Source organism: Macrobrachium rosenbergii, chromosome 18 (genome assembly GCF_040412425.1).
Source record: "Macrobrachium rosenbergii isolate ZJJX-2024 chromosome 18, ASM4041242v1, whole genome shotgun sequence".
Lineage (NCBI taxonomy): Eukaryota > Metazoa > Arthropoda > Malacostraca > Decapoda > Palaemonidae > Macrobrachium > Macrobrachium rosenbergii.
The window spans coordinates 7,509,413-7,527,080 of NC_089758.1; the positions used below are offsets into that span (position 1 = coordinate 7,509,413).

Below are 17,668 nucleotides of genomic sequence, written 5' to 3' on the forward strand. Positions count from 1 at the left end.
TTATTATTCCATGTACAGTAGTCGTAAGTGATGTCTACAGTTGCCAGAGTGTAAAACTTGAGCATTTTCAAAATTTACACATTTTTGGTAACTTTTTTGTGACCTCAGGCTTAGTGCTCCTTGACATTTAAATATTTAAGCTAAACCCTCTTTCAGGTACTGTAGCCAAATACAAAGAACGTTCCTTGTAATTACAAGAAAACTGTTACTGGTTGGTGTCAGCTACAACTAGCTTAACACACACAAGGTGAAAATTGTTGAATCTTCTGGGCTGCATGAGCTTCGTCTTTTGTCTGGTGAAATAATTAAATCTTGACTCGAAAAAGTTGTGGTCTGAGGGGAATTACAAGATAGTGAGATATTAAATGAGCCACGTTTCTCCCAGTATAGTGATGTGCTGGACATCTTCATTCTTTGATTCTTGATGGGGTCCAAACAATCCAATTTGGACATGGTTGTCAACATAGAGTATTTTCCTGAAAATATTTCTTTATATGTTTGCTCTTACTGCTTGTTTTTGTTCATTTCTCTGTAAGATTCTTGCAATTAAGTTAAGCTATAAATTTACAAGCGTGGTTAGTATCGGTACTTATGGAATCGGCGAACTTAAAAGACAAACAACTGTGCAATATTGGGCAAATACATGTTTGTTTTATCCTATGTGTATGTATTATTGCACTGATAGGTAAATGCTTCTTATGCGTATTGTTTGTAGTTGTAATTTGCATTCAAAAGGAAAATCAGTTTTAGTCAAAATTCCGAAGAATATGCTAGACTTGCTTTCTTCTGTTATAGTTCAAGACTAAGAGGGTTATTTCGGACGACTTGACCGAGGTTAGCTCCGTGTTGAAATGATTTGGCATGCTGTTATTATTATTATTATTATTATTATTATTATTATTATTATTATTATTATTATTATTATTATTATTATTCAGAAAATGAACCCTATTCATATGGAACAAACCTACAAGGACTACTGACTTGAAATTCAAGCTTCCAAAGGATATGGTGTCCATTCGAAAGACGTAACAGAAGGTAATGCGAAATAGAGAGAGATCAGTTATTAGAAAAACAGATGAATTAAATTAATAAATAAAGAATGAAAGTGCAAGTAAAATATTAAGACATACAAGTAGAATTGTATTAGGGTAGTAATGAATTGCATCTTCGCTTGAACTCATGAAGTTCCAAATGCACGTCCTCAGGGGAATAAGTTCCAAATGCACGTCCTCAGTGGGTTGTTTCACAGTCCAGCAGTGTGAGAGGATAATTAATAAGGGGCCTCTGGAAATAATTACGACAGCGAGGCACACTTACTGCATATACAGTAAGATTAGTAAGTAATCTTAGAACATATCCACCCTCTCGAAGAATCTTAAGTATATAAATAATTGCCTTGTAATTTACCAAATCGAAAGCAGAACACAAACCTTTTTGAATTTCTCTATATCTGTATACTCATACCCCTTAAGTATACCTTAGTTTAACCAGACCACTGAGCTGATTAACAGCTCTCCTAGGGCTGGCCCGAAGGATTAGAACTATTTTACGTGGCTAAGAACCAATTGATTACCTAGCAACGGGACCTACAGCTTATTGTGGAATCCGAACCACCTTATAGCGGGAAATGAATTTCTATCACCAGAAATTCCTCTAATTCGTCACTGGCCGGCCGGAAATCATACCCCCTTATGGAGGTTCTCTTGCAAATGGCATGTCAAGTCTACAAGAGTATTGCAGGTACTTAACTGCTGCTTATATATGCATATTGACCATCAGCTAACAATCCTTGAGATTCCACATGCTTATATAGTGGCTTGAAAATAAGTTTTTCAGCAACTTTAGAGAGCACAGGGAGAATAGAAATTGGCCTGTAGTTACTGCAGTGTGCTGGTTTGCCATTCTTTGAAACAGGCACTGTATCACTGTACTAAGCTTGTACTCATCCGCAAAGATACTACATTTACATAAAATCTATAGAATCAACTAATCTTGGGAAACAACACACTAGAGACTTAAAAAAAAAAAAAAGGGAAGACACCATCAGGATCTTCACCACCCCAGTTGTCAAGACTAGCCAGAATTTTCTGAACATCCCTAGAGCGAAATGCAAGTTTAGTAAGAGAGGTTCAGGATGACAAGTATTAAGGAGAGGGACCTCAACTGATTGCTCTGCATCAGAAGCTCGATGAAGCAGTTCATCCTTGTGAAGGAGCAGAGGTAGTGGATATGAGAAAGTGACACCCAGGCATTTGGAAAAACAAAATGTTGCATTTATCTCTGGAATTTTTGTGCCTCTGTTTTGTTGAACACCTTCTAGAGCTAACCTTAGTTTTGTATCAAACTTCTAGAGCTAAGACAGCTGTTATCCCCTTCTTTTTACTGAATTACTTAGCTGTTTTATTTTTTTAACGTTGCAGTGTGCGAACTAACGAGGTTAGATGTGTTAATCAGTTTTTGTAGCCGTGGTGAGTATCCGAAACTAGCTAAGCTAATCATTGGGTCTTTTATCTTACTTTCCACCCTCTTCTAACAATTGTTTCATAGTGCATCTTCGAGGTTTCCTCTTGTTCCACCTTTGAAACCTTTACTCTCGATTTTCCTTTCAGCGCTGAATGACCTCATAGGTTCCAGAGTTTGGCCTTCAGCCTAAATTGTATACTCTCTTCTATTGGGTCTTTTATCAGATCCTTTCCGTATAAAATATGAGGAGTAAATTTTGACATTATTGAACCATTCAAGGCCAACTTGGCAACATTATATTGAATTATTCGAAGCTAACTTGCGTATCTTTGCCCCACCGAAAGCTGTCATTTTTTGGTCTTTCGTACTGAACTGCTTGCCAGCTAATTGTATATATTCAAGGGGATTTGTTGTGTTGACCAGTCAAAACTAATTTATATATTATAGAAGTTGTGTTGTAGAGTTTTTTTGTTAGCTAAAATCAAGTATAAGAACCTGTTGGCATACAGCATGTTTAATTTACGTTTGTAGTACCTTTTACACCAGCTGTTTGACAGTTCATCAATCCGTTTTTGTCAAAGTTCATTAATTAATTTGATCGCCATTTTAGGGTTGTTGCGGGAACAAATTGCTCTCTTACTTTCAGTCAGCCCAAGTGCAAAATTTTCCTCGCCCAACGTGGGGCTCGAACCCACGACCCCGAGATTAAGAGTCTCGTGCTCTACCGACTGAGCTAGCCGGGCTGATGGGAAGAGCGGTTGATAAATGATAACCTGTTGTAATAAATGACTCAGATTATTGCAACGACAGAGGCGAAGCTGATGATAGTTCCATAGAGAAACACTTCTGATATCTTTTTATTATAATTTACATTTAATAACACTGGTTGTAGGTAATGTAGTTTGTTAATAAGTAAGCTCGTTTGGTAGTTCACTATTGTCCGATTCATTGAAAGAGAAGTCGAGATAAAATGGAAAAAGAATAGTTGCAAGTGCTTTATTATTTTAACTAATTATGGTACCTCAAAACATAGTTTCATACGTTTTTCATTTTGTTCGCTCTTGATCAGTTCCGGAAAAGCTGCTGCAGAACATTGTGATGTCACGATCAAAGCATTGATTTTTTTCCCCGGCTCTACTTTAACATTATCGTTGATATAGATTCCCTTTAATAGTATTCAGTTGCTCTTAAATAGTTTCTTCTCCATGTTGTACCGAAGAATTTATTTGTACTGAACAGTCACTTGAATATTGCAGGTGGTTTGTTTTTACTTGACACTGCTGCAGAGATATTGTAGGGATTAGCTTACATTTTATTTCATCCGTTATGTCGGCCGCTTTTAATTTTTTCTGATAAAACATTAAAATGTAACGGATGGGAAAAATGAATAGGAAACTCGATCTGTAATTAATTGCTGTATTATTTACATAAGATGGGTCGTGTGGGGTTGCGGTTCCTCAGTATAAGTAGTGACTTGCCCCTACGGAGGCAGTGTCGTCAGCTTTGCGCAGTGGCAGTATCGTAACCAATGAGGGATAACCGAGGTGCGATTATTGCTAGTTGAAAACTTTTCCCAATACCCCGCCTAGTTGACGTGAAAGACCGACAGCTATGGCAATTTTTATCAGCCCATCTTTGGGCCACTAATCTTTCAGTTCCTAAATCATGACGAGACTGGCGTAACATCGGCTATTGTTGGGTAGTAGTGTTAGTGGACAGCCTGTTGTGTTCTTGAGATATATTAGCCTTCATTTAATAGTTTCTTTTCAAATACTGTTTATCAAAATATACTTTTATTTTGGTGCCATTTTCCGAATTCGTGTATTTTGCAGAACATGATGAGGCCTTTCCGAGGTTTAGTGTTACGGCGCCCCAAGTAAGTTTAGGAAGGTAAGATCTGGTTAGGTCAAGACATAGCATTTTAGCAAAGGTTAGGTTTGTTTTCGAACCTGTTCCCGCCGTACTCTCCCCCCTAATTGATATCTAAGTGACGTTCCCATTCATATACATAAAAAAAGCCATTTAGGCTAGTAATAAAATTAAAAATAAGTATGGAAAAGCCCACGCTAAGTGTACACCAGTTATGTGCGATATATTTTTTTGCAAATTGCATACATATGTGATACCATTTGTGGACTATTCTACCCAAGTAAGTTTCCATGCCTAAGAACAGATAGAGAAATAAATTATTTTCAGGTTAAGTCAGCCTTGTGTTGGCATGGGCGCCGGAGCACGTTAAAAAGCCTTTTAATATCACTTGGAAAGATGAAAAATCATAGATCATGGTTCGCGACCATTCGTATCGAGCGAAAGTCCCCGAAAATGTGAATCTCCCAGCAGCTGACAGGCGAGTTTTGACGTTACAGTTATGGAGTATAAAAGATATTGCTAATGGATTGTAATGAACCATGTGTATGAGGATATGGTTATCATGCCTTTGTACTGACGGAAAGTAAAGTGTAAAGTAACATAAACGGTTAAACAATTTTTTCGGGAATATCCTAAATATAATCGACGACGAGTGTAAAGTTTTGGAAACAGATCAGTAAGAGAAATTTTTAAGTTCCATCAGTTTCAATTTACTTGATTGTAAAATTTCTCGAAGCTGTAATTTATTGAACAATTTCTAAACGTTATTATTAGTAAAGACAAATCCTCCGGGCCAGCCCTGTGGTTTGGCTAACCTACTCAACAACAACATCGATAACAATAATAATTAATAGTAATGAGGGATCGAATGTAGAATTCGTGTTGCTACCTTCCGTTGGGTCTGGATTCTATTGGTGGTAATGAAATCGTATGGGTACTGTTTTGGCTCAATTTTCAATTAACCTATAAATACCTGCAGCTCTTTGGCAGCCAAGATTAAGCAGTGCTGCAGGCTATTTAGTTTGTCAGGTCAAAGAAGACAGAAGTGGGTAGGCAAAGGTATACATAGCAGCGTGCAGACGCTGCGTGAGAGCACTTTGTGTTTGTTAACCGTCAATCAAATAACAATAACGAGAGTCGTAATGTAACATACAGTGATAAAACATATATTGGCGAAAAGGCCAGGAAATTCTACATACAAATGTATACATGAGATTCTTGCTGCATTGATTGATGCGATACATGATCGTACTTAATGGGTAAAGAAGACGTCTTTACAAGTTCGGTATTAGGAAAAGATTGGCAGCAGCATAATTTTTTTTCCGTAGTATTGAAGGCACGTAAAAGATAGCGAAGTTCCTCTTAAATAAAATTTGAAAATCTTCACATCTAATCTTTCTGCTACATAATCCTCTCTCTCTGTCTGTCTGAGTTTTTATCCGCTTATTAGGCCTACGAAGATAAGTAAAGGCTTTAGACAGATTAAGGCGGCCATTTGCCAGCACAGGTTTCTTCCGGAAATGTTTGATGGACAAAAAAGAAGACAGCCAAATCTCATTATCTTATTGCCAGTATCATAAATGGCTGTAGCGCGTTGATAAAAGGCATAGGCTAGTTATTTTTGGACAGAGGTTGGGGGGTTGCATTACATATTGCGAAAATTGTAGTATGCATTCTACGCACAAAGGGCCTTTGGATATGTGTTATTACTGTTATAATTACCAGTCAAAATTCAGTCCAATATGGAAAAGCAAGGTCGCTGTAGCCCATGGACCCTCTTAGAGAAAGGACCCCAGTACGGAATAGTTGGAGTTCACGGATGTAAAGAATGGAATTTTTAGATAATAAAGGCAACAAATAACAAAGGAGAGTAAACCGTATATGCAGTGAATCTGCAGCAAATCAGAATTTCTGAAGTTCTAATGATTCAGCTACGTGATAAGAAGATAATTCCACGCTGCAGCGAGAACAAAACATAACAGAAAACACCAATATTGAACCTCACAGAAGAGAAGACAGGCTGAATACACTGCATATACCGTATACTGTAGTCATGTAGTCCGAAGTCATGGTTAATCTGTAGAGTTTTGGCACAGCACTTTTCTTCCTTTCATGCTGTAATTACCTTTCACACAATCCACTTAATTCTTGTTGTTCGTAGGAAAGTAGCAGTGTTAAAAAGTTAGTGATAGTTTTTATTTTAATGGTGATATTTATAAATATTTTACGTAATCGCTTGAGTTAATCCTTTTATTCTCTAAATTCATGGCTGTTTTTAGTTGCCATAGAGGATATCATCTTCGATATAGAGGATATCATCTTCGCTCGTAGAGGATATCTCTTCGCCCATAGAGGATATCATATCTTCGCCATAGAGGATATCATATCTTCGCCACAGAGGATATCATATCTCCAACAGCGTTGACATGACTCTTCACCGCTTCCCGCACATTTTCTGTGAGTAATAGAAAATATAGTTTGCTGTTGTAACGGTTTCAAGATCCTCTGATGAGCAAAGCAGAGCTCAAGGGGCGCAGTTACAAAGCTGGTAATTAGTAGTTGTTGATTTGGGCGTGACAAGTAAGATTCCGTCGACCCCGAGTATCGTTATTGCCCAAATTCAAATTAGGAAGTGAAATTGGCTTTGTCATACAAGCATTCTGTTGTATTGAGAGGCAGTGGAAGGTAAATTGTATGAATTTTAATCGTGAATAACCCCGATAATCTTTAGTCCAGTGTTATAAGAACTTTTAGCCTAATCCTGTGTCCACTGGTTAGGCGTGCAGACCACTTGTATCAGCGAGTAAATTTAACCATATATAGGATGTAGGATGCAAGTGTTATTTGTAGGAGTTAAAATGACTTGCCATTACCACGTAACTTGAGTAAATTTAGCTAACGTTTCAGGCAAGGATAGTTTTCAGAGCCCATGTCCGCCCTTCCTGAACCGAACAAATTGCTGGTCACGGCACTTAAGACGAGTTGGTTTGTTTGCCTACTCACAAATTAAAGTTTTTGCCCTCAGAAGATAATTATATTAACTGATTATTCAGTTGATTATTATATTACTTGATTATTCAGTTGATTAACCAGGACTTTTGTCAATTTAGGTCCTTTAATTAATACATCTATCAAAATGGGATTGGCACCCAAATAATTCCTTGTCTAATCAATAGTGGTACAGTGTACTGTACTGCTCATACCAAATTCTGTTGCCATACTTTGGCAAAGTAGTAGTTTGACAAAGTAATCCATGTTACAGTATATAAGGTGGAAGAAAATAGCTTTGTTCATAAATTATAATTGGACAGTTCATATAAAGATTTAGAATATTATCATGCTGTGAAAATATATATCCCCTCAGTTAACTGAAAAACAGAGATTACTATGCTTAGATGTTAATTTTGTGCAATTGTGGGAAAGAAACTTGCTGTTGCTCCTTCCAGAATGCCCCCAAAAGAAGGTCAAACATCTCTGAACTGTGGTATTTTCGTGGGCAGAGTGGCAAGAAATATATCAGGTCCACTGGTCATTGCCTAAACACCGCATTCAAGATTGATTGCCAATTCCAGCTTTAAGTATAGATCTGTAAGCAGTGTACTCTGAAAGAGAAATGAAATGCCTGGACCAAAGGCTGTTAATTTTTTCTGTTAAGTGAACAGTAAAATATAAACATCCTGTAATTTATAACATACTACAGAGCTGTACAGTAATTTATAACACACTACATCAGTATAAGTCAGAAAGTGAGACAAATGCAAGTTATGGGTTCTTGAACAGATGTAGATAACTTTTTATGTGGGTCATAATAGACATTTTTTTTCATGTCCTTGATGTAGTTCAGATAGTCTGTCAAGCAAGGTTAAGCAGTTGCATAATGGCATTGTTTTGTGTTCCTATGGAAGCAAACTGTTGCCTTTTGTGTATGAGTATCTTTAAGTATGCTGGGAGATAGTTGTTGAACATGTTGAAAAGGTTGTTAGGTGGTGGGTAAGGGGGCTAATACCCCTCACTCACCTACCATCACCAAACTTTTTTTTCTATGGCCTGGTTATGAAGAAGAGACATTTTGCTGTGCTCTTATCTTTTGTTATTGTTGAATGTTGGAAGAGTATTTGGCTTAAGTTTATGGCTATGGGTTTTATTTTTTTTTATGTATCATGGAGGAAAAACAAGACCAGAGACATGCGAGGGACATTGGCAGCCTTGTTAGCGCTTCATATCCTCCATAGATGTTGACCCTCACAAGTAATTGCTCCAACGCTCACCTGGCAGGGGATAATGCAAGTGCATGATTTCCCCGTGTAGCGTACTCCGTTAGTGTTGGACTCTTCAGTCTGGGGATGGGGGTGGGGGTGATGAACAACCTCTCCCTGGAGAGAGAAGTGCCAGAAAGGTAAATTTTCTTGGCTGCCAATTTTGGGGCCCTAAAGGCTGATGATGTGGCTTCCCTCCAGGCTGCCTTGTAGCTCGACCTTGGGTTGAACATGTTGGCACACTTCACCATGATTGGTGTTTCATCAGATGATAAAAGGGCAAAATTCAGGTTGCAAGTGTCGGAAGGAAAGGCATTTTCATTCCTCTTACATTAAAGTGCCAACCTTTTGGTGTAACTTCTCTCTGATATGGTGGTGGGGGGGAGACACAGTTTTGTCCCTCTTCTCTTGATAAAGTATCTCAGGAGAGTAGTGCCTTACTCAGGAACAGTTTGGTATTGGGCATTCCATTACCATTTCTCAAGGGTCACATGGGGGCAGTGGTGGAAAAGAGATCAGTCAGGGGACAGTGGAATCCATTGATTGCCCCCACCGAGGGTTTGAAAGACACCAAGAAGCTTTTGGTCGCAGCCGTAAGATCTGAGGTTGGGAAGAAGCCTGTTCCTCCTAAACTCAGACCAGTAGGTCAGTCTTCTTCCTCTAGGAAAGGAGGGGAGTCTTTCCAGCCCTTTAGTCGTCCTCCCCAACTATACTAGGAAAGAAGGGAAGGGGAAGAAGAGAGGAGGAGGTTGCTGAGGGTGGTGGTCCTCCCTCTGCTACCACAAGTTGAAGGATGCCTGTCTGGCCACTGGGCAAAATGGTAGAGGCAGGGGGTGGAGTCCTGGGTATTCTTCGTGGATGTCTACAAGATTCCCTTCAAGGACCTCCACCCTTCCCTCGCTCAGGCACTGATATTGTTCCTGTCTTACCCTCCATATTCCCCAAAACCTCTATCCCTGTTGGCGGATGTGTAAGCGGTGATGGAGAGTGGCACTGTGTTGCAGAGGACAGGTATCCAGGGTTTTACAGTTACCTCATCCATGTAGAGTGACTAGGGGCTGTAGACCGGTCATCAGAGAAGGTGGTTGGTGGCAGGAGGTGGTCTTTTGTTTTTCTTTAAGTCTTCAACTGAAAACAATAACGGATAAAGTCATTCAACTGAAAACAATAACGGATAAAGTCTTCAACTGTCATAAAGTCATTCAACTGAAAAATAACGGATAAACAAAAGTCATTCAACTGAAAACAATAACGGATAAAGTCTTCAACTGAAAACAATAACGGAAAAGTCATTCAACTAAAACAATAACGGATAAAGTCATTCAACTGAAAACAATAACGGAAAACAATAAACAATAACGGATAAAGTCATTAAAGTCATTCAACTGAAAACAATAAAAAGTCAATAAAATAATAACGGATAAAGATAAATAAAGTCATTCAACTGAAAATAACATAAAGTAACTGAAAACAATAACGGATAAAGTCATTCAACTGAAAACAATAACGGATAAAGTCATTCAACTGAAAACAATAACGGATAAAGTCATTCAACTGAAAACAATAACGGATAAAGTCATTCAACTGAAAACAATAACGGATAAAGTCATTCAACTGAAAACAATAACGGATAAAGTCATTCAACTGAAAACAATAACGGATAAAGTCATTCAAAAAAACAATAACGGATAAAGTCATTCAACTGAAAACAATAACGGATAAAGTCATTCAACTGAAAACAATAACGGATAAAGTCATTCAACTGAAAACAATAATGGATAAAGTCAGCTGACTATAAACTCAAAGGGAAATCAGCCTGGGAAATCACCTGCAGAGAGAGAAGTTATAGGAAAAGGCAATGAATGAATAAATATGAGGGAATGGAAAATAAGACAGAGCCGTCTGAATTCAGGAGACGTTACTGGAAAGTAGGGATGAATTTGCTCTCATTTAAACATTTGGAGGTTAGAAGATTCCACAGCTGCACTAAGTAAACTGTCCCACAGTTTAGTGTTAGCCCAAATAAAACTCTAGCAAACTTAGCAGTATTAAACCTGATACTATAAAATGATGCTGCTTTCAGCAGCAGCTGCCTGCTCTTGCTGTTGAATGAATTTTGTTGCAGACTCACTTCAAGATGGAAACAGCAAGGTCTGCGCTAGATTCCATCAGGGTAAGTAACTTCATGCTTTTGATAGATTTGAATGAGATCAAGGAAGATCTAGCTAGCATGGTGGCTGAATGACAGGAATCTTCTAATGGGAGTTCCTCTGAATTCTTCCTCCTCCTGAAGAGTTTAGAGGAACTCCTGCTAAAAGGTTCCTGTCATTCAGCCTCCACTCAAAGTGCACCTGTTCACAGATGCATTGGAAAAGGGCTTTGCCACACACCTGAAAGCTTTGTTGTTTCAGGTTGGTGGACACAGAACACACCTCGTGAGCAAATCAATGTTCTGGAAATACAGGCAGCATTGCTAGTATTCCAGGAACGTTGATAGGTCACTTGGTAGTGCAAAGCAGCAACACAATCATTGTGGCATGTGTCAGTGCTAACAAGCGAGGTGGGATGGTCTCTCTCGCACCATGCAAGTTTGCATTACAGATGAATGAAAGGGTAGTTTGCTATGCTGTGGAGCTGTTGAGGAGCTATATGGCACTTGGAGGGATGGGTTTCTTTCTCTTTCTCCTTTGTTTGTGCCAGAGACTTGGAATCTGTTGGTTCCTGATGAGATGTGTGAGAACTTATCAATCCCCTCCCTCTGAGACTTGGTTGGCATTGATTGGATTAGATGTTTTATGCCTTATACAATCCATTAATTATTATCTGAAAGGGATCCGTGCTCTTCATCCAGTGGTGGAGGCTTCTTGTTTGTACAGGCAGGCACAAGGAGGAATTATCTAGGAACACACTTTTTCAGACTTGGAGGTAATCATGAATGACTCCTCAAGTCCTTGAAGTTGGGTGTGGCAATGAGACTGTCTTTTGCCTTTCAGAGGAACTTATAGCTTTGCCATGCAAGGAGGGCATCTTGCGATGGCAGACACCTTCACCCCATGCTACCTGAGCGACATTGCCCACAATTCCTTGGATACCTTCACCTTGGGACCTTTGTAAAGCAGCTGGAGCTTCTTCCTTCCCTTCCTCCTCCTTGGAGCAGTATGTCGCCTGAAGTATAAGCTGGGATGAGACTAAATACAAGTAACTACACATTGAGCATCCAATCTTGAGCTCCATCATGTAGTACATCTCCTTCCCCTCTCCCTTTTAACAAGGAGGGCCCAGGGGAGAGTCTTAGACAACCTTTCTCCGTAGGAGTGATTCTCCTCTATTAAAAATGTTTATTTTTATTTTAAAGTGCTTAGAGATGGCAGGAGTTACTAAGTTAGGGCCATTGTTCTGTTGTTAGCACTCATGAGGAACATGTTACAGATGTGGAGGGCAGGTATTTGTAGGTGTCAAACCACCTACAGTTTTTTGTGCCTAAGTCCCAGGATACTTTCTTCTTAGGACCTATGATAGCTGCTCAGTAAGTTGTATGGCTGCTTGAGATCTGCTAGGACAGAACAGCAGCTCGTCTATGGTTTATGATGAAAAAAGATCAGATGAAAAATAACGGGTATTCTTCCCCCTCTCTTATCTTCCACCCAGTGGCCAGTGGCTGTAATCTCATTGGTTGGGCCAGTTGTTGTATAGTAGCAAAGTGCTTCTAATCTCTGTTTTTTTTTAAAAATAAGGTGTGATTTCTTCCATCTCTCTTTTTACAAGGGAGAATGGTGGGTGTGGGGGGGGGGGAATAGAGCATGTTTGTGTAGGATTTTCCAATAATATACCACCTTCCAAGACAGTCTTCCCATCCCACACAGGAAACCATAACTTCCCCTAGTTTCCTAGATTAAGGTTATAAACAGGCCATATTGTGGTATAGGGCCCTGCTGTCTTCAACACAACAAGCCAGTATGTATAGGTAGTTACATTTCAACTTGGAAGGGAAGGTCAATACCAGTCACTGTATCTGGACAGGATCTCCCTCCTGGGTGTGTCTGCCAGTATGAAAGACAAATGTTTGTATTCCCTTAGGAGGAAGTTGCAAGTTCAAGATGATTTGCATTTCTATTAGAAGTGAAAATCTCATCTTTCATCAATATCCCACCTCAAATGCACCCTAAATTTGCCCTGTTGCCAAAGAAATAAATGGGTGCAATTTTTATCCAAGTGAGTGGGTAGTTTCTCCATCTCTTCACCCACCTGCCTCAAGTTAACTATGTACTGTACCTTGTTACCATGCAGTGACCGAATAAGCTTTCATCAAAGGTACATTCTTACATGAAAACTCAGGTTTGTATGTGTAGGAAAAAGGCACAGTATAGTATTTTCGGTTTGCACTATTTAAAGTTATTTTTTTTTTACTTTACTGTGTATTATTTTCATTAGCAGTATGGAGACAAAGCAAAAGATGATTTTAATGTTGGCCTAATTTTTTACTTCTGTATTTTTTTTTCATTTCTACTTTATTATATTAGGACCCTGGCTTACTTAAACTTCAAGTAAAATGTGTCACGTAACATTTTCAGAAGAGGACATAGGATAAACATAATAGAGTTGGGCTCCAGTAGGCTTGTCAGATTACTGACTGGCAACTTGGCAATTAGTAAGCCATAGCTCTCATTATAGGTTGATGGTAATAGCAATGTACAGTGAAGTAGATAGCCAGAAAAATCTTTGTTAAAATAAGTTAGAAATTTAGTGATTGAGCTTGGCTTGTATATCTTTGGACCAAGCTTAAAAGGAGGAGGTTATTGAAAAGTGAAGTTCATCCCTATTTTAGGGCCTTCTCTCATCCTCTTCTAGAGCTAAAGTGTCAAAAGTCATAAAACCATAGCCCATTGCCTTTTCAAATATTGAAGTAAGAGCACAGTCCTCTCCCGGTATTTGTGGGGGATGCATACAACTGCCCCCCATGAATAGCTAAAATCTGCAAATACTTAAAACCGCTCTAAAAATGCTTATGAGACCAAAAAACAATAAAAAATTGTTTATACCTGAGTGTTTTAACAGTTTTATCACAAAAGGTGCATATAGTCATGAAAATGATATGAAAATACAGTAATCTGTGAATTTTTCTCTGAAAAATACGGCAAACGGGCGAATTTTCTTCTAATAATTGTATATATGTTCCGTTGAGAAATATGCGAGTACATAGGTGAGTCCGTGAATCCATAACCGCGAATAGGTGGGGTCAGCTGTATCCAGTAAGCCTTGTATATTAAATTAATTCATGGTCTTGATGCATGAGGCTGTTTTACACAGTGCCTAAGTGCTCTGTAGAATTTTTGGTATATAGTATGTACTTGTAGTACCCTCAGACTTTACAGGTGCAGTTTTATGTATTTCTGTGAATCATTTTCAGAAGAGAGCAATAATGGTTGTTAGTAGAGTATGGTATCTGACAAGAAGACCTGAGGGGTTCCCTAGGAAAGATGACTTCACACTGAAAGAGGAACAGCTTCCACCTTGTGGGGATGGAGGTAGGTTTGTGTAGTTTTTTGGCATTTTTTTTGTACTGTATTTTTACTGTATTTCGTTTGGTAAGAAGTGAAGGATTAAATGATGAGGATGCTTAAATAATATGCAGAAGAATGTTTAGGCTAAAAACTTTTCTAATAAAGATGAAGTACAATTGAGATAAAGAACCCCAAGGTAGATCAAGTACCAGGCTGCCTAACTTCCTTTTTATTCATTATAAACTTAGAATTACTGACATTTAGTATTCACTGATGTGCTTTCCCGAGCAGCAGCTCTTGGTAATTTGTGAATAGTGAATTCCTTCAGAATGCAAGACTAACTGATCTGTTCTGGTGTAAAACAATAATGGAATAAGTTGATTCTTTTAAAAATGTATACATAATACAATATTAAAAGGATTTATGACCATTATTCAAGACCTTGTCTAGTTACAGTACTTCACAGTACAGTATAGTATATGAGCCTTGGAAACAAAAATGTCCTCAGTGTTAAAATGAGTTAATGCACCAGTAAGTAGAAGATTTGGTTGTAAGGGTGCTTGGTGTCATCACTAGACAGGAAACCCATCAATACTGTAGAGTTTGTAAAGGAGTTAGTTAGTACCTTGTCTGCCCTGCTTGATAAGTTGGAATCTGGGAATCGGTGTTCCAGAGTGTTCCACTCCCCCAAACCCAAGAAATTCCAAACTCACCTGAAGTCATACAAGCTCCAGTAGTCCCTAGGAGGTCTTACAGTTAATTAGGATAATCACTTATGAAGCTCACCATTAAGAAGCTTACCTGAATGGCAAGCTTCTATATCTGTGGGGAAGAAACAAATAACAGTTAGTAGTGGAAGGAAATAGTGACACATTAGCAACAAAAATAAAAAATCATACAAAAAATAGAAAACTCCTGAAAATTCTTTCAAAAAATTTGTGAGTCGCTGCAACGTGAGTCCGCGAATTGTGAGACTGCGAATATGGGTGTTTACTGTATCTCTCTCTACCCCTCTTGCTTGTGTGCTCGTGTATGTTTTTTTTTCTTGATTTATTGTACAGTACCCTTTCATTACAAGTTTAGTTGACTCCTAAGTATGATTAGTACTCATATAACAGTACACAAGAGGATATTTTGTCAATTGATATTTCATCTCAAATTATGTCAAGATATTTGAAATGCAAATATTTAACACGCTGTGGTATTGATAACTCGTCTTGATGCCATCACCCGAAGCAGAGGAATGTGTGCGGACTTACGTATCTTAAACACACGCTAGGGGATATTGATTGTTTCTTTTGGGATGTAAAAATAAGAAATTAGAAAATGCAGTTAAAACAAAAGTGTGAGTACATGTAGTGTACAATAAAAATAAAAAAACTGGAAAGAGTGCATATATCATAGGCTTCAATGTAAGTGATACCTCATTTTCTCTCTCTCTTTCTCTCTCTCTCCAGTATCTCTTATTTTTTGTTTTGTGCTTGATGTATTTCATTACAAGATAGAGTACAGTAATGTACTTATCCTTTGAACAAATGCAAATGTTGAATAAGCATAAACGTAAAAACATTGAATAAAAAATGCTCTAGTGAAGTCAGATGCCTGCCTACCCCTCTCACCCATCCCACATTGTATTCCTACCCCCTCCCATTCAGGGAAACTGCTTCCCTGCTGCACTTACCTTCATGCCCCCTTCCCATTTCGTCCAGGCATCCGACCTCGCCCCTCGCCTTAGAGAATTCTCCAGGCCTCCCACACTCTCCAAACCCTTTCTCAGTCTCCCTGCAAGTGTAAGCAGTGTTACAAACATTTCTGTAGGCTGCACAATATTGCCAACCATCAGTGTTTTTTTTTTATTTATATATGCAGTATACTCACATATACAGTATCTTAGGTCCCCGGTCTGGTGGTGTCGGATGATGGAGGCCCGTATAATCTAGGGAATACTGCAAATGTTATATGAAATAGGAAGCTTGTAAAATGCCTGTGACTGTAGATCAGAAATAACATATCTTTTGTTACATAGAAGACTCCATAATCAAATACAGTATTGTAAATTTAGAATTTTTTGATTCAAAACTTCATTTTCTAATGCCTTTCCATATGCTTTATCTTTTCAGAAGTTATTGCTGCAGCAGAATATGTAAGTGTTGATCCATACTTGAGGTACCGAGCAAGACAAATTGAACTTGACACTGTCATGACTGGCACAGCAGTATGCCGGTGAGTTAGACTATTATAACATTTTATATAGTAATATACAGTGTATTTGAAATTGATAATATGTACAGCTTCTTAATCTGTAAATTTTGATTCTTGAAATTCTTACCTCTCATTATGAATACTGTATTCTCTGTGTCAGGTGGGAGGACGATAGTATGTGAAAACTAAAAAAATTAATGGGGTCGTTAAATTTGAACTGTTTATTAACCCATCCCTTCGGGTGGTTTGAGAGTCTATTGTTTTCCATTCAGTTTTTCGGTGTTGCTGAACCCGTAAGTACGTATTGGAGTGTGTTGTTTACATTTTCGTTGCCGATTTTAATATGGTTTGATATGAATTGGTTTTGTCTGCTATGTAGTGTGTAAATTCTGGAAGATAACAAGACTTTGGGTATGTAAGGTAAGAGAGTGTAATACCTGCCTTACTCTTTAGCCTATGATGCCCTTGATTTGAGCTTACAGTAAACGTAGTAAAAAGGATTGTTCATTCAATGACCGTTGCATTCACTGTGCTGATTAGCCTGATGATGTTTTGAATAATTTTTTGAATTGTAAGAGAAGTGAGAAATTGATAAGAAATGAAAAGATGCAGTGGGATTTTTCTTAAGCTAGGATAGAAGTAGGAGTGTTCTAGTTTTTGAAGTACAGTAGGAGTGTTTCTAGTTTTTGAAGTATAAGCTTTTCTAGTTTGAAATAGGAGCTTTTCTGGTTTTTAAAGTAGGAGCTTTTCTAATTTTTGAAGTAGGAGCTTTTCTAGTTTTTGAAGTAGGAGCTTTTCTAGTTTTTGAAGTAGGAGCTTTTCTAGTTTTTGTAGGAGGAGCTTTTCTAGTTTTTGAAGTAAGAGCTTTTCTAGTTTTTGCGATGTCAGAATAGCTCTTTTCCACTTCCGTTGTACTTATTAATCCTTTTCCCTCTAGACATTTTCCATCACCACTTAAACCTCCCCAAATTGTTCAGGATATGAGGTGTGGGGTTGATATCTGATGTAGCACGTATCTTAGGAATATAGGTTTGGAATTTACCCTTGTTGTACTTGCTTACCACTCAACGAATCATTTGTTTTCAGTTTTCCTACCCCTTTAGCCATACCCTAGCCATAACTCTGTGATGCTCCCCTCGTTTTTTCGGGGTACAGGGAAGGGTGGTGTGTTGCGTGGAGGAAGTAGTTGTGCTTGTTGTCTCCTCTGTCCAACCTGGCTTGAGTCGTGTATAGGTTGGTGCCAGTACGCGATTATCGGCGCCAATAAGCGGAAATTGGCGCATATTGGCGCCAAAAATCACCAATTTTCGTCACTAGACAAGTGCCGAAAAACCGGAATGCCGATAACTGTGCCTGCTGATAACTGAGGACTGC

The 17,668-nt window shown here is 38.5% G+C and overlaps 1 protein-coding gene and 2 non-coding genes across 8 annotated transcripts in view; 2 read left to right on the top strand and 1 right to left on the bottom strand.

Annotated features, from left to right (window-relative positions):
- Positions 1–17,668, top strand: part of LOC136848078 (prostaglandin reductase 1-like) — a 98,579-nt gene that overhangs the window by 55,607 nt on the left and 25,304 nt on the right. For 3 of the 6 annotated variants that reach the window (XM_067120262.1, XM_067120258.1, XM_067120257.1), the window contains exons 2-3: positions 13,999–14,116; positions 16,213–16,315. In XM_067120262.1, the coding sequence (XP_066976363.1) occupies positions 14,011–14,116; positions 16,213–16,315 (209 nt within the window). In that variant the 5' untranslated portion in view covers positions 13,999–14,010. Of the gene's footprint in view, positions 1–6,612; positions 6,793–6,854; positions 7,021–13,998; positions 14,117–16,212; positions 16,316–17,668 lie in introns of those variants that run through there. The other 3 variants (XM_067120260.1, XM_067120256.1, XM_067120261.1) reach the window with 3 other exon arrangements.
- On the bottom strand, positions 3,137–3,209 carry TRNAK-CUU (transfer RNA lysine (anticodon CUU)). The gene has a single exon. It is a non-coding gene; the product is annotated as a tRNA-Lys (tRNA).
- On the top strand, positions 3,966–4,106 carry LOC136848274 (U4 spliceosomal RNA). Its single transcript, XR_010855995.1, has one exon. It is a non-coding gene; the product is annotated as a U4 spliceosomal RNA (small nuclear RNA).